General features: G+C 48.0%; 1 protein-coding gene across 1 annotated transcript in view; it reads right to left on the bottom strand.

Moving 5' to 3' along the window:
* The window catches only part of TRPM4 (transient receptor potential cation channel subfamily M member 4), a 145,589-nt gene that overhangs the window by 31,203 nt on the left and 93,182 nt on the right, over window positions 1–21,204 (bottom strand). The window contains exons 3-9 of the mRNA XM_030197953.1: window positions 20,989–21,166; window positions 20,555–20,735; window positions 20,075–20,241; window positions 8,467–8,644; window positions 7,051–7,115; window positions 900–1,082; window positions 44–143 (exon numbers count right to left, since the gene is read on the bottom strand). Coding sequence (XP_030053813.1) covers window positions 44–143; window positions 900–1,082; window positions 7,051–7,115; window positions 8,467–8,644; window positions 20,075–20,241; window positions 20,555–20,735; window positions 20,989–21,166 — 1,052 coding nt within the window. The remainder of the gene's footprint in view (window positions 1–43; window positions 144–899; window positions 1,083–7,050; window positions 7,116–8,466; window positions 8,645–20,074; window positions 20,242–20,554; window positions 20,736–20,988; window positions 21,167–21,204) is intronic.

Below are 21,204 nucleotides of genomic sequence, written 5' to 3'. Positions count from 1 at the left end.
CAGGAATACTTCTCAAAAATCTTGTGGAGGAAGACAGCCTCACCTTTCACCAGGGCCTTCAGGATGACAGTCTCAAAATCTTCCATGCCATCCTGATGGGAATATACTGTTACCAGTTCCCGGTTTTCCAGGATTCGTTCAACCTATTGGGAGGGAAAAGACACATGTGAAGACCCAAACAAGTAGACGTGCAAAGGGCAGTCCCTAAAAGTCCTTACTAGGCAACAGACCGCTTATGGGGCTCGAGAAAAGAAGGCACCCCAGACAATGCCTGCTAGGCAAACATTGACCAGTCAATGGCCTCTGGCCAGTATCTTTCTCTCAGGGATCTTTAAAATATTCTAATAAACACTTGACAACCTGCAAAGAGTTCAGAGCACTTCTGAAAAGGGTGTCAGATAAGTTATCAACCTATAGAGAAAGCAGATTACTGAAGAAAGGACTGATAAAGCATCAGATACTGTATCAATCTGCAGAGAATCCAGAGCACTGAAGAAAATACATTAAGAGCGTCAGATACTGTAACAACCTGCAGAGAATCCAGACCACTGCAGAAAAAGGCGTTGGATACCTTATCAAGCTACAGAGTATCCAGAGCACTGAAGAAAGGACTTTGAGAGCATCTGATACCATATCAACTTGCAAAGTCTCTACTGGAAGTAAACAGGTTGATCATACTGTATCCAGTTTATGGAGAAGAGTCTAGGGCTCTGCAGGACCCAACAAGCTGGCAGGGGACTGGGAGTTACTGTGTCTCCTTGTATTTAAGATTGTACACAGTTTTATTCTGTAAAAGCACTTTGGAGGATGTTTGCCAGGAAGAGAATATATACATTTTAATCAGCTCTGGGTGGAGTACAAGGGGGCAAAGCAGGGCCACTCTTTTTGCTGACACATACCTGATCGGCCAGCCTGGACACGTCCTCCTGTGCAAAGTATTGTTTCAGCTTTTCCTCCACTAGTGGGCGAACAGCTTCAAGGGTTAATGCCTCCTCCAGGATTTGCGCTAGGCAGTCAGCAACCCCACCAGATCCTTCCACCAGCAGGCAAGGGATGTTGTTCTTGGTGGCTTTGTAAACGCGCTGGAGGAACGGAGAGATTGTGGAAAGATTAGCTGGGGAGTGTGGGGGTCCATTGGCTTCTATCTGCCTAAAAGTGGCTTCGACACCTTCTTCTCACATGCCCTTGACAACGTTTCAAAAAAAGTCCCAGAGCAAAAATCACTTGGATCAAGGAAACTATGTACCATTTATCCATGTTAATTTGCCTTGTTTTTTTTTTAAACAGTTTTTATTGAACATATAAATGAAAAACACATACTGTTAACAATATACTTGTATTGTTCACCCACCCCAAACTTCACCCCCCACTTTTCCCCCAAACCAAACACAACTCTAATTACTACTACTACTACTACTACTATTTAACATTTCTAAAGCGCTATCAGGGTTATGCAGCGCTGTACAATCTAACAAAGAAGGACAGTCCCTGCTCAAAGCAGCTTACAATCTAAAGGACAAAAAAGTGCAGTCAATCAAATTGGGGGCAGTCTAGATTTCCTGGATAGAGGTACAATGATTAGGTGCCGAAAGCGACATTGAAGAGGTGGGCTTTGAGCAAGGATTTGAAAATGGGCAGGGAGGGGGCTTGGCGTATGGGCCCAGGGAGTTTATTCCAAGCATAGGGTGAGGCGAGGCAGAAAGGGCGGAGCCTGGAGTTGACGGTGGTGGAGAAGGGTACTGAGAGGAGGGATTTGTCCTGTGAGCGGAGGTTACGGGTAGGAGCATAAGGGGAGATGAGGGTAGAGAGGTAATAAGGGGCTGCAGATCGAGTGCATTTGTAGGTGAGTAGGAGAAGCTTGAACTGTATGCAGTACCTGATCGGAAGCCAGTGAAGTGACTTGAGGAGAGGGGTGATATGAGCATATCGGTCTAGGCGGAAGGTAAGACGTGGCTAAGTGGGAGGCCAGTGAGGAGTAGGTTGCAGTAGTCAAGGCGAGAGTGGATGAGAATTTGGGTGGTGTGCTCGGAGAGGAAGGGGCGAATTTTGCTGATGTTATAGAGAAAGAAGCGACAGGTCTTGGCTGTCTGCTGGATATGGACAGAGAAGGAGAGGGAGGAGTCTTTTTTTGAGGGGGTACTTGAGGGTACTGAGTACTGGCACCTTTTCCATTGTGTGCTGAAATTGGCCCATGGTTCCCAAGTTTTAATGAAAGAGCTCAGGCTCTACACACCAATTCTGCCTTGTCATAGATTCTGTGACTGGTTGCAGGGGGCCTGGCCATTGTGGGGTGAGTCCCTCAGTGATCACCTCATCCCTGAAGGGTGGCCTGACATTTGAGTACCGGCACCTTTTTTGCTAGAAGAAACACACTGCGAAGATGACTCCGAGGTTGTGGGCAGATGAGACGGGGAGGATGAGGGTGTCTTCGACTGAGATAGAGAGTGGAGGGAGAGGAGAGGTGGGTTTGGGTGGAAAGAGAGGAGGGAGAGACTTGGACTGAAGGACTTGGACTAATTCTGAAGGACTTGGACTCTTACAGCCTCTCAGAAAGCAAATCAAACATCTTCTGTTTTTTTCCCTTCTCATTTGACTTGTTTTTAAGTAGAAAAGGACTCTTGGTGGTGACTTGTTTCACATGAGCTTTGACTACTGTCAGCTATGACTCACCATTACTCTTTACATAAGTCTTGCCATACTGGGGTAGACCGAAGGTCCATCAAGCCCAGCATCGTTTTCAACAGTGGCCATTCCAGGTTACAAGTACCTGGCAAGATCCCAAAACAGTAAAATACATTTTATTCTGCCTATCCTAGAAATAAGCAGTGGATTTTCTCCAAGTCCATTTTAATAATGGCTTATGGATTTTTTTTTTAGGAAGCTATCCAAACCTTTTTTTAAATCCAGCTAAGCTAACTGCTTTTACTACATTCTCTGGCAACAAATTCCAGAGTTTAATTACACGTTGAGCGAAGAAATATTTTCTCCAATTTGTTTTAAATTTACTAATTTGTGGCTTCATTGCTTGCCTCTAGTCCTAGTATTTTTGAAAAGAGTAAACAAGCGATTCACTTCTTCCTGTTCCACTCTATTCATTATTTTATAGACCTGTATCATATCTCCCCTCAGCCGTCTTTTCTCCAAGCTGAAGAACCCTAGCTGCTTTAGCCTTTCCTCATAGAGAAGTTGTCCCATCCCCTTTATCATTTTCATTACTTTTTCTAATTCCTCTATATCTTTTTTGAAATGCAGTGACCAGAACTGCACACAGTATTCAAGGTGCAGTCGCACCATGGAGTGATTGAAAGGCATTATAACATTTTCATTTTTGCATTCCAATTCCTTTCTTAATAATACCTAACATTCTATTTGCTTTCTTAGCCACCGCCTCACACTGAGCACAGGGTTTCAAGTATCATCAACGCTGACTTAGATCCCTTTCCTGGTCGTTGACTCCTAATGTGGAACCTTGCATGATGAAGCTATATTTCGGGTTCCTCTTTCCCACATGCATCACTTTGCACTTGATCACATTAAACGTCATCTACAGATCAATGTGGAATAATGAATTAGATGAGTAATATCTGGGGATAAACAGGTTAATACCACGTTGTTGTTTTTTTTTCTGTTTACTGTTTAATTGATCTCCTTGTCTTGTTTCACTCTCCCTATTTAGTGGTCTAAGGAAGAGAATAGAATTACCTGATTGAAATAATTCCTATATATTACCTTCTCTGTATTTCTGGCAAGTTGTTTTATCGCTTGTAAAAATTAAAATGGTTATAAATAAAAATTAAAAAAAAAATTAAAAAAAATACGTCATCTGCAATTTGGATGCCCAATCTCCCAGTCTCGTAAGGTCCTCTTGTAATTTTTCACAATCATCTTGTGATTTAACCACTTTGAATAACTTTGTGTCATCAGCAAATTTAATTACCTCACTAGTTACTCCCATCTCTAGATCATTTATAAATATGTTAAAAAGCAGCGGTCCCAGCACAGACTCCTGGGGAACCCCACTAACTACCCTTCTATCTTTTAACCAGTTTATAATCCACACTACGTCTTATCCCATGACTTTCTAATTTCCTCTGGAGTTTTTCATGAGGTACTTTGTCAAACGCCTTTTGAAAATCCAGATACACAATGAGGGGCATAATCGAACGTTGCCGGCGATCTATTTTGGCGGTGGCGCAACAGCTGGCCGGAACTGTATTATCGAAAAAAATGGCTGGCCATCTTTTTTTTCGATAATACAGTTTAGCCCGGCCAAATGCCAGAGTTCGCCGGGTTTGAGATTGCCGGTTTTGTTTTTCAGCCATCTCAAACCCGGCGAACTCCAAGGCATTTGGTGGTGGGAGGAGCCAGCATTTGTAGTGCACTGGTCCCCCTGACATGCCAGGACACCAACCCGGCACCCTAGGGGGCACTTCTAAAAATTTTAAAATAAAATACAAAAAGCTCCCAGGTGCATAGCTCCCTTCCCTTGGGTGCTGAGCCCCCCAAATCCCCCCCAAACCCACTCTCCACAACTCTACACCATTACCATAGCCCTTATGACTGAAGGGGGTACCTATATGTGGGTACAGTGGGTTTTGGGGGGGGGTTGGAGGGCTCAACACTTAGCACCACAAGTGTAATAGGAAGGGGGGGGATGGACCTAGGTCTGCCTGCCTGGAGTGCACTGCACCCATTAAAAACTGCTTCAGGGACCTGCAAATTGCTGTCAGGGAGCTGGGTATGACAATTCAGGCTGGCATAGAGGCTGGCAGAAAAGTGTTTTATTTTTTAATTTTTTAGTGTGGGAGAGGGTTGGTGACCACTGGGGGACTACGGGGAGGTCATCCCCCATTCCCTCCGGTCAGGGGTGTGCTGGTAAATTTTTAACAACAGGCTCTTTCTCCGCAGTTGGAAGGGCCAGGGGTGGCCGGGGGGGGGGGGGGGGAGCAACACCTGCCTCTCTCTCCTTCCTCCCTTTGTGCGGGCACACTAGGCATACCTTCGCTGGCAGCCAATAAATGGACTGCCACCGTTCCCAATGTCTTGCTCTGAGCAGCATGCTGGAACTTCTCACACATGCTGGAGAAGTCCCAGCCTGCTGCTCAGAGCTGGAAACAAGGAGTGGGGAGCAGCAGCAGTCTATTTACTTGGCTGGCAGGGCTCAGCATCCCCACCAGCAAAGTAAAAGAGAATTCAGCAGGGGGCCCAAGCCCACATTTTGGGAGCCAGTTGTTAAAGTAGCCATGGAGGGCCCTACTTTAACAACCGGCTCCCAAAATTCTTAAAAACTTAACAACCGGCTCTTGCGAGCCTGTGAGAGCCTGCTCCAGCACACCACTGCCTCCGGTGGTCATCTGGTCAATTGGGGCACCTTTTTGAGGCTTGGTCCGTGAAAAATAAAGGCCCAAGTAAACCCGGCGAAATACTGCTTAACTACGCTTTTTTTTCCATTATCCACGAAAGCCGGCCATCTGGTAGCCATGTCCATCCCCGCCCATGTCCCACCTTTGCTACGCCGCCTACACGCCCCCGTGAACTTTCACCGGCGAGGCGACGGGAAAGCGGCGATGCTGTCAAAAAAGTCGCTTTCCATTATACTGATTTCGCCGCTTTTGAGAGATCGCCGGCTATCTCCCGATTTATGTCGGGAAATGGCCAGCGATCACTTTTGAAAATAAGCCTGAATATCAACCTGCTCGCCTTTATCCACATGTTTGTTCACCCCTTCAAAGAAATGTAGTAGATTGGTGAGGCAAGATTTCCCTTCACTAAATCCATGTTGGCTTTGTCTCATTAATCCATGCTTTTGAATATGTTCTGTAATTTTGTTCTTTATAATGGTCTCTACCATTTTGCCCGGCATCGACGTCAGGCTCACCGGTCTATAATTTCCCGGATCACCTGTGGAACATTTTTTTTTTAATCTGCGTTACATTCATCAGTCCAACGCTACAGTTTTTCAGTGATCAGTATCAACATTTACTTTTCTTAAATGAATCAAAGAAAACTATTCTGGACCATTCAGATCAATATTCCCCCACAGTACGTGTACTTTTGACCTTTATAAGTGACTTGATAAAGTTTCAGTATCTATAATTTCTTCTCTTTTTTTTTCTTTCTGCCTATATGTCACTTGGACTATTTTGAAGGCACAGCCCAACTGCTGACAGCAGTAATCTGAGAACTAGAGTTCAAATCCCATTCCCATATGTGAATCCTTGTGAACAGAGGCACCTGGCTTGGAAATGGAAGGTCACAATTTCCAGCCTGTTTTACAGAAGACCAGATGTTAAATATGTTAAGGGGAACGGGAGATACATGTGTGTTTCTGTAAATGTGCAGCAGGCCACTCTACAGAACTGTACATTTACAAAGTGAGCAACATCACTCAGAAATTCGTGCATAGAAGAATGGCCAATTCAAGAAACCAAGTGATATAACATACTAGAGAGTTCAGCACAATCGCTCTGCTAATGCCCCGGCTGAAAAGTGCATTTTACAGATATTTATGCGGGTGTCAGAGGAGGTACAGAAACTGAGGATGAATTTTTGAAAAAACAGCTGCCTGGGCAGCTTCGGCAATGTAGTAGTGCAACACAATTTAGAACATTGCTGAAAACACAGTTGTTTGTGTCTCTGTTTTGTTTTTTTGTTAATCTTATGAAGATTTGAGTTGTTTTATTATGGACTGTGTTGTTTTGTGTAAGCCTTTGTATTTTGAATATTGTGAACGTTGTCTTGCGAACCACCTAGTTATAGGTGGTACAAAAGTTTTTTAAATAAATTTGTTGTACCGCCCAAACCCACATCCCCTTTGAGTCTGTGCCTCCCACAGCAATTACATGTGAAACAGTAGCATTGTAAGATCATTATTTACATCCACAAGTGCAGTGGAAGCCTTTTAAAATGAGCTCCTTAAGTTCCGTCATCTCAGATATTCAGTTAGATTATAAGCTCACTGAAGCAAGGACTTATTGTATCTGAATAATACTCTAAGCTGTCTTGAACTGCTTGGACAGGCAGAATAAAAATTCAATGTCTAAACCTTACCGTCACCATCTGGGCTTCTCCAGCAATCAACATACACAGCACTGGGATCTCAATACTGCCCTTCCCTGTAGGACAGAAAATGGATGAAACACAGCACACAAAGTAATAGAAAAATATACCAAATGATAATAAACAGCACCTGTAAGGAAAATGCAAGTCCACAGCAACAATAGGAACATAAGAAGAGCCACACGGGGTCAGACCAATGGTCCATGGAGCCCAGTATCCTGCTTCCAGGTCACTAGTACCTGGCAGAAACCCAATTAGCAGCAACATTCCAATGTACCGATCCCAGGGCAAGCAGTGGCTTCTCCCATGTCCGTCTCAATAACAGACTATGGACAATATGCTGAAATCTTCTGCCCAGTGTGCGTTGGTCAAAAAAAGCAAATAGGATGCCCCTGTCGCCCCTGCCTAAGACCAGCCCTGCCGGTACAGGTAGATCTCTTATATCTACTTCCGTAAAGACCAAAGTAAAGAATTAATTCGATCTCTCCACTATGGCCTTGTCCTCCCCAAGTGCCCCTTTTGTTCCTTCATGATCAATGGTTTCATGGATTCTCTCACAGGCTTTCTGCTTCTGACATACCTGAAAAAGGTGTTACTGTGGATAAGACTGAAAATACTATAGTGCCTCTGTATCGCCCCATGGTGTGACCTCATTCACACCATGGTATTGCGTTCAATTCTGGTCGCCGTATCTCAAAAACATATAGCAGAATTAGAAAATTCTCAAAGAGCCACCAAAATGATAAAGGGGATGGAACTGCTCCCATATGAGGAAAAGCTAAAGAGGTTAGGGCTCTTCAGTTTGGAAAAGAGACGGATGAGGGAGGGATATGATTGAGGACTATAAAATCCTGACTGGTGTAGAACAAGTAGAAGTGAATTGATTTTTTACTCTTTCAAAAAGTACAAAGACTAGGGGACCCTCAATTAAATTAATGGAAATACAAATAGGAGGAAATATTTTTTTTCACTCAAAAAGCTCTAGAACTCGCTGGTGGAGGATGTGGTAACAGTGGTTAGTGTATTTCGATTTAAAAAAGGTTTGGACAAGTTCCTGGAGGAAAGATCCATAGTCTGTTATTGAGATGGACATGGGGAAGGCACTGCTTGCCCTGGAATTTGGTAGCATGGACTGTTGCTACTAATTGGATTTCTGCCAGTACTTATGACCTGGATTGGACACTGTTGGAAGCAGGATTCTGGGTTGGATGGACAAAACAGTCATTCACAGCTTCTAAGAAAAGCACTGACTTTCTGCCTCATTACTGTCTCCCTCACCCTAGACTTTCACCCTTTTTCTCTACCTCCCCCCCCCCCCCCGGTACCTTTCTCCTTGGCTCTCTCTCCCCCTTTTCTCATGGCTCATTGTTGCAGTAGTGCCCAGGCAGGACTCTGATACTTGCTTACCTCCGATGCCCGTTTTCTGGTGCGAGATGTGCTCCTCCAGCCGCGCACGGAAAACCGTCTCCCCTCCCATCTGCTCCTGTGTCCCATCATCCACCAGCAGGAAGGCAGAGTAGTTATTATCCAAGGAATAACAGGGTCCGCCTTTGCTTTCCATGTAATACCTGGCGGGAAAAGAGCCCTGAGGAAAGAGACCCCATTCCATGATTAATGCAAGTTTTCCCCAAAGCATTTGAAGAGACAAACCATCTCCCAGTCACAGACATTTCTAATCTCTGTGGGGGGGGGGGGGGGGGGGGGGGGGGGAAGGTGCCTAGGGCAGGATTTGAACTGACATAGAGGCAGATGCACTAAAGCTAAATGAGCCTTTAATGACCCTCCAACGAGGAAAATTTGATCCGTTGCATGCATCAAAGGGCTTTTACCAAGGAAGCCAGCAGCTAACGAAAACGGAATGGAGATGAGCAATTAGTGTGAAAACCCCATTGAAACGACATGCACTAACCTTTTCCGATTGCCTTTACGCAGGAAAAAGGCAGGAAATCTAACGAGAGGTCTGGACCTCTCGTTAGGACAGCTCTGTGCCAGGAAAAATCATTAAGTGAAAAAATAAACAAACTTTGAGCCAATCCCAGCGCATTAGCAGAGCTAAAAGCGCTGTGATTGGTCCAAAGGATGTCAGAAAACACATCAAATAAAAAAAATTAAAAAAGGATCGGGAGGGGGCAAGGGCGCTCATCAGGAGCGTCCTGTATGGACGGCCTTGCCCCCCCCCCCGCTGCTCCCCACTTTCCGCCGCTCCCCCCCCCCCCGAAAAAGCAAAATTCTAGCAGCCTCGGTCCCCCTCCCTTCCTCACTCTCTGTCTCCCCTCAGCTCCGCCTCCCGACATCCTCCGCCCTGTGCCCCGTCCCCTCTTGGGGTCGTCACCGCCATTCCCCTCCTCCATCGGGCCCCCCTCCCTCTTACCAGGCCCGTGCAGCGCCTCTCTCCTCTGTCTGAAGGCGCTGCACGGGCAAGAAGAAAGCTGATGCCTGCCTTCGCCCAGCTTCTGTCGCGCGTCTCTCTCCTCCTGCGTCCGCCCCTGTCTGACGTCAGTAACCTACGTAGGTTACCGACGTCAGACAGGGGCGGGCCCAGGAGGAGAGAGACGCGCGACAGAAGCTGGGCGAAGGCAGGCATCAGCTTTCTTCTTGCCCGTGCAGCGCCTTCAGACAGAGGAGAGAGGCGCTGCACGGGCCCGGTAAGAGGGAGGGGGGCCCGATGGAGGAGGGGAATGGCGGGTGACGACCCCAAGAGGGGACGGGGCACAGGGCGGAGGATGACGGGAGGCGGAGCTGAGGGGAGACAGAGTAGTGAGGAAGGGAGGGGGGCCGGGGCTGCTAAAGGTAAATGAAAAATTAGATATAATAGGCATCTCTGAGACCTGGTGGAAGGAGGATAACCAGTGGGACACTGTCATACCGGGGTACAAATTATATCGTAGTGATAGGGTGAATCGGATTGGTGGAGGGGTAGCATTGTATATTAACGAGAGCCTTGAATCAAATAGATTGAAAATTCTGCAGGAAGCAAAACACTCCTTGGAATCACTGTGGATTGAAATTCCATGTGCAAAGGGGAAAAGGATAGTGATAGGAGTGTACTACCGTCCGCCTGGCCAGGACGAACAGACGGATGCGGAAATGTTAAAGGAAATCAGGGACGCAAACAAACTGGGCAACACAATAATAATGGGGGATTTCAATTACCCGCATATAGACTGGGTTAATGTAACATCTGTACACGCAAGGGACATAAGATTTCTTGATGAAATCAAGGACAGCTTCATGGAACAGCTAGTTCAGGAGCCGACAAGAGAAGGAAAAATACTAGACTTAGTCCTTAGTGGTGCTCATGATCTAGTGCAGGGGGTAACGATACGAGGGCCGCTTGATAACAGTGATCATAGTATGATCGGTTTTGATATTGGCATTGAAGGAAGTGAAACTAGGAAATCAAGTACGCTAGCGTTTAACTATAGAAAAGGTGATTACGACAAAATGAGAAAAATGGTGAAAAAAAGACTGAAAGGAGCAGCTCGCAGAGTAAAAAACTTGCATCAGGCGTGGATGCTGTTTAAAAACACCATCCTGGAGGTTCAGGACAAATATATTCCACGTATTAGAAAAAAGGGAAAAAAGACTAAACGTCAGCCGGCGTGGCTAAACAGTAAGATAAAGGAAATCATTAGAGCCAAAAAACAATCCTTCAGAAAGTGGAGAAGAGAACCAACTGAAAGTAACAGGATAGATCATAAGGAATGCCAAGCCAAATGCAAAGCGGAGATAAGGAGGGCAAAAAAGGACTTTGAGAAGAAATTAGCGTTGGAAGCAAAAATACATAGTAAAAACTTTTTTAGATACATTAAAAGCAGGAAACCGGCCAAAGAGTCGGTTGGGCCGCTGGACGAAAATGGTGTTAAAGGGGCGATCAAGGAGGACAAAGCCGTAGCGGAGAAATTAAATGAATTCTTTGCTTCGGTCTTCACCGAGGAGGATTTGGGGGGGACACCGGTGCCGGAAAGAATATTTGAAGCGGGGGAGTCGGAGAAACTAAACAAATTCTCTGTAACCTTGGAGGATGTAATGGGTCAGTTCAGCAAGCTGAAGAGTAGTAAATCACCGGGACCTGATGGTATTCATCCCAGAGTATTAATAGAACTAAAAAATGAACTTGCGGAGCTACTGTTAGAAATATGCAATCTGTCCCTAAAATCGAGTGTAATACCGGAAGACTGGAGGGTAGCCAATGTTACTCCGATTTTTAAGAAAGGTTCCAGAGGAGATCCGGGAAATTATAGACCGGTGAGTCTGACGTCGGTGCCGGGCAAGATGGTGGAGGCTATTATTAAGAATAAAATTGCAGAGCATATACAAAAACATGGACTGATGAGACAAAGTCAGCACGGATTTAGTGAAGGGAAGTCTTGCCTCACCAATCTAATGCATTTTTTTGAGGGGGTAAGCAAACATGTGGACAATGGGGAGCCGGTTGATATTGTATATCTGGATTTTCAGAAGGCGTTTGACAAAGTGCCGCACGAAAGACTCCTGAAGAAATTGCAGAGTCATGGAATCGGAGGTAGGGTATTATTATGGATTAAGAACTGGTTGAAAGATAGGAAGCAGAGAGTAGGATTGCGTGGCCAGTATTCTCAGTGGAGGAGGGTAGTTAGTGGGGTCCCGCAGGGGTCTGTGCTGGGTCCGTTGCTTTTTAATGTATTTATAAATGACCTAGAGATGGGAATAACTAGTGAGGTAATTAAATTCGCCGATGACACAAAATTATTCAGGGTCGTCAAGTCGCAGGAGGAATGTGAACGATTACAGGAGGACCTTGCGAGACTGGGAGAATGGGCGTGCAAGTGGCAGATGAAGTTCAATGTTGACAAGTGCAAAGTGATGCATGTGGGTAAGAGGAACCCGAATTATAGCTACGTCTTGCAAGGTTCCGCGTTAGGAGTTACGGATCAAGAAAGGGATCTGGGTGTCGTCGTCGATGATACGCTGAAACCTTCTGCTCAGTGTGCTGCTGCGGCTAGGAAAGCGAATAGAATGTTGGGTGTTATTAGGAAGGGTATGGAGTCCAGGTGTGCGGATGTTATAATGCCGTTGTATCGCTCCATGGTGCGACCGCACCTGGAGTATTGTGTTCAGTACTGGTCTCCGTATCTCAAAAAAGATATAGTAGAATTGGAAAAGGTACAGCGAAGGGCGACGAAAATGATAGTGGGGATGGGACGACTTTCCTATGAAGAGAGGCTGAGAAGGCTAGGGCTTTTCAGCTTGGAGAAGAGACGGCTGAGGGGAGATATGATAGAAGTGTATAAAATAATGAGTGGAATGGATCGGGTGGATGTGAAGCGACTGTTCACGCTATCCAAAAATACTAGGACTAGAGGGCATGAGTTGAAGCTACAGTGTGGTAAATTTAAAACGAATCGGAGAAAATTTTTCTTCACCCAACGTGTAATTAGACTCTGGAATTCATTGCCGGAGAACGTGGTACGGGCGGTTAGCTTGACGGAGTTTAAAAAGGGGTTAGATAGATTCCTAAAGGACAAGTCCATAGACCGCTATTAAATGGACTGGAAAAATTCCTCATTTTTAGGTATAACTTGTCTGGAATGTTTTTACGTTTGGGGAGCGTGCCAGGTGCCCTTGACCTGGATTGGCCACTGTCGGTGACAGGATGCTGGGCTAGATGGACCTTTGGTCTTTCCCAGTATGGCACTACTTATGTACTTATGTACTTATGTACGTTTGCTTTTCTTCTTGCTTAATTTAGAATACAGGGGGAAGTGGGGCGGGGGGAACGGCGACCACGGGTGGGGGGGGGGGCAAGGACGGCCATACAGGACGCTCCTGACCAGCGCCTTTGCCCCCTCCCGACCCTTTTTTTTAAATTTTTGTTTTGATTTGGGAGCCATGTGCTTGTGATCTGACTGTGTTTTGACTGTTTGTGGCATGTGCAGAGCAGCTAACATAACGCTTGGCTGCTCTGCGCATGATTTGGGGGCCGATTAACGATGTGTATTGTGATTCTTTGATACATTGTACGTTTCAATACCGATCTCAGCATGTGTGACTTTTTTTTTTGGTGCATTTTTCGTTATTTTAAAATCGTTAGGGACTTTAACGATTTAGATTTTTTTACGTTTGGTTGCTGCATCTGCCTCATAGTTTAGCAGTGCAGAGCTGTCCCAGGCACAGGCCTCAGCTCATCCCCAATCCAAGTTTTATTCATCCAGCGAGTCTGAGACACTGGCTTCAGGCCTGTCAGTGCCAATGAGATGTAAGAGAGGCGCAGTGCCCCCTTGGGTGCACGGAGCCGGAGATAACATGGCGCCGTGCACCGAGGGGGCATGCGTGTTCATGCCAGAGGGGTGCCCAGGACAGGAGCAAGGTAGGCTTGTTCCCACCGCAAAAGGGGCACCCCGCTGGGAGAGGGAGGAGAGAAAACAGGGTTTAAAAGCCCCGGGGAGGAGCCCGGACAACCTCTTTCGCGTCCGGGCTCCAGGTGCAGCTCACCTGCATTCCAGCAGCGATCCGACTGACCCAGCGGCGTTCCAGGACGAGCGACCCAGCAGCGATCCCCCTGCTAGCGATAAGAAGAATACGGAGAAGAGCGAGGTGCATAGAACAAGTGGAGCCAGAATTCACCCAGCATAACGAACAGGGCCCGATTTAGACAGACATTGTCAGGTGATGCAGGATCCGGAGCGTTTGTTGGGGCCCGAAGCGATTGCCGGTTTGGGAGAGCACGCCGAAGGAGAGGCCAGGCGGATCCCATCCCAGGACAAGCGATTGTAAGTAAAAAAAAAAAAAAAAAAAAAATTAGAGTGTGGAAGAAACGTGGCCATGGGGCAGGAGAGAGGCGGCCATATTGGCTAGTGCATGCACTGCTACTGGGGGCGGCCATATTGGTTGGTGCAGGCTCCTACCCCAGTGGGCGACCATCTTGGGCAGGGCATAGTAATCGGCTAACAGATATCCTCAATAGAGGACGGCCATCTTGGGGAGGGCAGAGAATAATGAAGAGCTAGAATGGAGAATTGGGGAGGGCAGCGGCCATATTGAAGATGGCAGGAATGGGGCCTTAAATAAAAAAAAATAAAAAAAAACAAAAACCAACAACAACAGTAGTATACCCCACATATAGCCAGTTGTAGAGCTTTTAGCCAATGAGACTACCGGGAGAAAGTTGGCGCCCCTCGAGAAGAGTATGCGATCATATATAACTGTTAAGCATAACGCGACTTATAGAAATTTAAGGAAAAGGGGGTTCTTGGCAATTATGTATCTCCGCCTGCGAGGCGGATATTAACTTGTTATCTTTTAAGTCTATTTAGATCCTTGTCTGTCGGCTACCTTGCATTACCCTCCCCCATCAGAATGGAAGCAAGTACAGATGCGATCGAAACCGGTCACACACAGGAAATCAGAGCAGAGGACGAACACAGCGCATCACCCATGCAGGCAGACGAGAAGACAGTGTACAATGCAGACCGAGTCGACACAACTGAGACGCCACCACCGAGCACCGCAGACAAAAAGAAAGGACAACAAAAGCAAGCAAACAAGAAGGCAGCCGTCACCGCAGACACCATATCGGCCAAGAAAGACAAGAAAAAGAAAGCCAAAGGAAGGCAAGATGCAGCCACTTCAGGAAGTTGGCTGTACCCACCAGCATTCCCAGGATGGACAATGCCTCAGAACTTAGTTGCTCAGGCGACGGAGAGCTCGGGGCCAGTGGCGGGGCAAGGGCAGCACACGACCGCGCCTCCATGGCCGTATGGGATGGGTTGGGGCTACCCCCAACAACTGCCATACTATGGGGCGTGGCCAGGATTTGCCCCCCCCCCTTTCCAGCCAGGGCAAGCGACGGATGCTGCCCAACACCCGGCACACACAGTGGCCTCGGGCAGCCTAGACCCTAGTTACAAGAACACTAAACCGGTTAACCCGATACATTACCCTGCTAAGAGAGACGATACGCAGATGCCGGACACTGCAGGTACGTCCAGTGGTACGCATGAGAACGTAAATGTTGATGTGAATGTGGGGGTCAGAGCGGGCTTGTCAGAAGGGAGCAATGCAGCGAAGGTAGGGGAGCAGGGCGCACACACTGAGAGAGAGGGCTCAAACACAGGTCAAGGTGCGCTTGCCAGTGAGGCCAAGACTACAAATGACAAAAAAGCTAAGAAGAAAAAGAAAGCGAAAGGAAAGAAAAAGGGTAGGCGAGGAGACTCCAATAGAGAGCAGTTCGAGTTCGTCGTCCTCATCTTCCTCTTCATAGGATGGGGATGACGAAGCACAGAGCGCGGAATTAGCGACAGCGGGTGCCAGGGACGAACGACCACCACCCCTAGCAGCGTTACCGCACATATGGCGGCTTGTGCCCAAGTCCACCCGTAAAAAGATAAAGAACAGAAAATACTTTGACATGTTTCAGGTACTAGAGGGGAGGAAAAGGAGTAAGATAAGGAGCAAAGACTCAAAAAAAAAGACAGTTACTCGAGCCAGCAGTACACCAAGATCGTTATTTAACTGGCTATTGGCATTCCTCAGGGTAATAGATGCCTCTGGACATGCCGACCCCAACCAATTTAGCCCGATGCTGGCATATGCCCACAACATACTGCTGGCCTATAGGGACTACGAGGGATACAGATGGCTAAAGTATGATGAGGAATATAGGGACAGAATGGACGGTGACCCTGCATTAGGGTGGGGATGGAAAGATGCAGACCTTTGGATGCACACGATGACTAACAGAGGGGTGGTAGCTGGCACACAAGGTAGATCCTTTCGGCCCGGGGGGTTACACGGAGCAGGGAGAGCAGCTGGCCCACAAGATGGAATTTGCTGGAGATTCAACAGAGCCACATGTACCTTACCGAGCTGCAAATTCAAGCATGTTTGTGCCTCGTGCGGAGCACCACACCCCGCCAGCAAATGCGTTAAGAAAGCCCCTGACAGAACCTCCGCCCAAATATGACACACAGAACAGGGTAAAAGCTCCTTCCCCGGTTAACCTAGCTGCCATGCGGCCTTGGTTAGCGCTATACCCCCGCAGGAAGGAAGCATTTTCTATCGAAGAGTGTTTTGCACACGGATTTAGAATTCCATACTACGGCACACAACAAGCGAGAATTGCTAGAAACTCCCCCTCAGTAATACGCTTGCGGCTGGAAGCCAGGGCGCGCATTACTAAGGAATTTATCTTAGGGAGAGTGGCGGGCCCTTTCCGCTAGCAATCATTCCCAAGAAAGAGCCAGGAAAATATAGGCTTATACACAATTTATCTTATCCGGCGGGTGGATCAGTGAACGATTTCCTTCCCCCCGAGGCTAGCTCAGTGCAATACGCCACTTTTGACATGGCTGTACAACTACTGAGGCAATCAGGACAGGGAGCACTCATGGCCAAAGCGGACATCGAGTCGGCATTCCGGCTATTACCAGTACACCCAGACAATTTCCCCATACTAGGTTTTAAGTTTGAGGGGCAATACTATTACGATAAGTGCATGCCCATGGGTTGTTCGGTGTCCTACGCAATATTCGAAACTTTCAGCACATTCTTGCATTGGGTAGTCGAGAGAGCCTCGGGGAGAAAGAACATCATACATTACCTAGACGACTTCCTGTTCGTGGGACCGGCAGCCAGCCTAGCTTGCCAATGCACACTTACTCATTTCCGTGAGATATCAAAATCATTTGGTATCCCTTTAGCGAAAGAAAAAACATGTGATCCAACTACACGTCTACAGTTCCTGGGCATTGAGCTGGATTCCCGCAGCATGGTATCTCGAATCCCGTCGTATAAGATTGAAAAGCTGAAAACACTCGTAGTGGGAGCCTTGAGTACGGAAAAGGTCACCCTGCGTGAAATGCAGTCACTAGTTGGCAGCCTCAATTTGGCTTGCAGAGTTATAATTATGGGTCGGACGTTCCTGCGCAGGTTATCCAGCTCAATGTCAACAGTGCGTAAGCCCTCACACCATATCAGGATGACGAAGGCCATGAAAGAAGACCTCAGTGTGGTACACGTTCCTCAGATATTTCAATGGCAGAGTAGTTTGGCTAGACACCCCTATATCCAATACCGACTTACAGCTGTATACAGATGCGGCAGGCAGCATTGGCTTTGAGATATACTTCCAGGGGGAATGGTGCGCGGACGTGTGGCCGCCAAATTGGAAAGAACATCCCATTATTAGAAACATCACATTCCTGGAGCTATTCCCAATAGTAGTTGCGGTAGCTATTTGGAGAGTCAAACTACGCAACAAGAGGGTAGTTTTTTGGTCGGATAACAGGGCAGTAGTAGACATATTAAATAGGCAAAACGCTCGTTGTCCGCGAGTGGTGAACCTGGCGCGCGAACTAGTCATGCTGTGCATATTTAATAACATTGTTGCACGCGAGACATGTGCCTGGCGCAAGTAACCCAATTGCTGACGCTCTTTCTCGTTCAAAGTGGGAAGACTTCCGGAAACTGGCACCACAAGCCACGGCGGAGGGAGAGCCAGTGCCCAGCTACCTCTGGAAGTTTGGAGCCCCGAGGCTTGGCAATTGCTGAAACAATCCTTGGCACCATGAACATGGGCAACTTACACAGTGGGCTACCGGAGGGTCAGCGCCTTCCTGTACACGTGGGGATGGCAAGACGGACCAGTGTCGGACAACGCGATCGCAGACTACATAATACGCACAAAAAAGGCGGGAGGGTCCCACAGTTCTGTATCCAGACACCTGACCGCATTCTCATTCTTCACAAAGATAGCGGGATGGGGCGACCCAAGAAACAGGTTTCTAGCCAAAAAATTACTGGAAGGTTGGCGGCGCGAACGCGGCGCTAGACCTGATGGGAGACTACCAATCACACATGACTTGTTATTGGAAATCTGGCATGCACTGCAGTCAGTGTGCACATCAGAATTCGAGACTCGGCTTTTCCGAGCAGCATTCACACTGGCCTTCTTTGGGGCATTGAGGGTATGCGAATTGGTAGCTACATCCAAGAAAAATGCTGCTACAGCGGGCCTCCAGCTAGATGGGGTTAAGTTGTCAGACAATATACTACGGATTGTAATCCACAGATCTAAGACGGACCAACTGGGCAGGGGGCAGTCAGTCACCTTAACCCAGGTAGATGCATTACAGACGTGTCCCGTAGAAAATGTCAGAAAGTACCTAGCGATGAGGCCTGCAGGCGGCGAAGCTTTTCTGGTACACCAGGATAGATCCCCATTGACCCTATTCCAATTCTCCGCGGTATTGCGCGCTTGCTGAAGGCAGGACGCGTCCCAAAGAGCTTTGGAACGCATTCCTTTAGGATAGGAGCCGTCACATGCGCGGCAGCTCTAGGCTTCCCGCCGACATCCATTCAAAAATTAGGCAGCTGGAAGTCTGACGCTTACAGGGGATACATAAGGGATAAGTCACTTGGTAATCCGGGCCCCCTGGGTGCTATGTAATATACACATTATTCTATATTGCAGGGTCTCCAACTGTGTGGATCGTCGGGCACTCATTCATTAAATGGGCGGCACGCAGAGCCGAGAGCCGAGACAAGACCAGGTGGCGCACATTTAGGCTTGGCTACAAGAGGAGTGAGGATTCATTGGTCAGGCGTGCCAGGCATGAAATGGCCCCAGCTGGTGCCATTACTCCGCCGCAAAGCCGACATCCTTGCCTCCCCCGCAGCTGTAATAATTCACCTGGGGGGAAACGACATCGGAACACTCCCCTGCATTGACATAGTCTGCGTTGCCAAGCGAAATCTGTCACTAATTTCACAACTTTTTCCCAATACTCATATTGTCTGGTCCGACATAATCCCAAGATGGCGGCACAGACACTGGAAGATCTGGGGCAGGCCCAGAAAGAAAGTGAACAGGCAGATTGCAGCGGGGGTAATGGTTAGGGGCGGGTGGCAGATCACACACACATGGGTCGATGAACTATGCGAGGGATTATTCTGGAAAGATGGTACGCACCTATCCGCCATAGGAAATGACCTATTTAACAATGACCTACAGAATGTGTTAGAGGAGATATTTCCGGCACAACAGGCCGCAGCTATTAGAGTGGGAGGTCCGGGGCAAGCTATGCTACCCCGGCCTGGTGGCGGGGTACTCAAGCCTGAGGGTGTAAGCTAGGCAGCTGGGGCAGCTACGAGTACGGTGGAGCTCCCTTGCTAGACGGCGGGGAGCTCAGGTTACGATTGGTCAGTCCTGCTAGGACGGCAGACTGAGGATGGACATTGAGCCAGAGGCTGTCGGAGGCTTGGGTATATCCATATGTAAGATGTTTGTATATAAATAAAGCTGCGGCCGAGTTGTACCATATTAAATACATTGTGTCTTGTGATGATTAATGCGGTTACTGCTATAAAATTGTAAACCGAGGTCTCTCGGCTGCCTATGTTAAAGAGAGGCGCAGTGCCCCCTTGGGTGCACGGAGCCGGAGATAACATGGCGCCGTGCACCGAGGGGGCATGCGCGTTCGTGCCAGCGGGTGCCCAGGACAGGAGCAAGGTGGGCTCGTTCCGCAAAAGGGGCACCCCGCTGGGAGAGGGAGGAGAGAAAACGGGGTTTAAAAGCCCCGGGGAGGAGCCCGGACAACCTCTTTCACGTCTGGGCTCCAGGTGCACCCAGCCCTCCCTCCCCAATTTATGTTATGTTTACTGTACATGTTCTATACTGTCGCAGCTTTGGCGGGGTACCCAAGCCTGATGGTGTAAGCTCCCTTGCTAGACGGCGGGGAGCTCAGGTTACGATTGGTCAGTCCTGCTAGGACAGCGGACTGAGGATGGACATTGAGCCAGAGGCTGTGGGAGGCTTGGGTATACCCATATGTAAGATGTTTGTATATAAATAAAGCTGTGGCCGAGTTGTACCATATTAAATACATTGTGTCTTGTGATGATTAATGCGGTTACTGCTATAAAATTGTAAACCGAGGTCTCTCGGCTGCCTATGTTATGACAATCTGAGTTTCTTCCCTAGTCTTAGCGTGCCATTATCCTGGTGCCAAAGAGGACTCCAGCTCTGTGAGCTTACCTTAGGGTTGATTAATCTCTCCCGATTGCTCACGACACCCCACGGCGCAATCCCCATGGCCACCACTTTGATCCTGGAGTTGGTGCTGGCTGTGGCATGATCTCGAACTGCTTCTCCCACGTACTTCCCTATCCCAAACTGCAGCCCCCCTGTCATGATCCAGGCACCTGCAGGCAAGAGAAGATACATAGGATGGGAATGAGACAGGAAGAGGAAGAGAGTTGGGAAAAGTACCACAGAGCCACCTTCTCCATCGCTTTGCAGAGAAAAAAACCTGAGTTGTTTAATCTTTGATCTGCTCCCCTATCTCACTCGTGTCCCTTCCCTTTCACCCTCTTCAACATATAAGCATTTATTGCCTTGGTGCCCCCTCCCCCCATCCCCTGGTGCATGAACAGGTGGACACACATCCATGCACAGCAGGACCCTGAAAGAGACCAAGTTCTTCCCCCCAGTTTTCCCCTCATTCAAGCCGCTGACCTGTGCTCTGTGCAGCTTTCACCAGCCCCTTGCGGAGAATATCCTTCAGCCAGGAGCGTATGTTTTCCTCACCCTGTCCCCCCAGCACTGACACAACCAAATTAGGGGGAGGGATACGCCACTGCTGGGTGATGTGGTTGTAGACCATTGCAGAATCCGTCTCGTTCGAAAGGCGAATGAACTGCAGAAGGAGAAGAGAAAAATGGATGAAAATAAGAACACAGAAAAGCAGGAGGTCATGGCTCTGTCTCTAAGGAATATCCATTCCCCATTCTCTATCCATCCCCAAAGGAAATCTAGTGCTGTTCCCCTGTGGGATACCTTGGAGGTGAGGGGGGGGGGTGTGTGTGGGCTGTGCCATTCCCCTGTGGGATACTCCGGAGGTCACACAGGGAACCAGGATTTTACTTCATCACTCTACACCCTCTCCTCACCTTACTGTGCTTCTTTCCTGCTCCTATGAACTCCACGACCCCATAGGCATCCGTGGGCTCTTCCGTGGTATGCTCGCTCGAATTCCACTTACTGACGATAGCAGCCCCAAAGTTATCTTCCACTGCCACAGACACGTGCGCACATCTGGGGCTCCCACATTGGCACAGTTGCACCCCCCTGCATGGTCCCAGGGAGAGAGAAAGCAGCAGTTTAAT

The sequence above is a fragment of the Microcaecilia unicolor genome, chromosome 3 (assembly GCF_901765095.1).
Source record: "Microcaecilia unicolor chromosome 3, aMicUni1.1, whole genome shotgun sequence".
In the NCBI taxonomy this organism is placed as follows: Eukaryota; Metazoa; Chordata; class Amphibia; order Gymnophiona; family Siphonopidae; genus Microcaecilia; species Microcaecilia unicolor.
The sequence above is the reverse complement of the archived record's forward strand: the minus strand, read 5'-3'. Positions and strand labels throughout refer to the sequence as shown.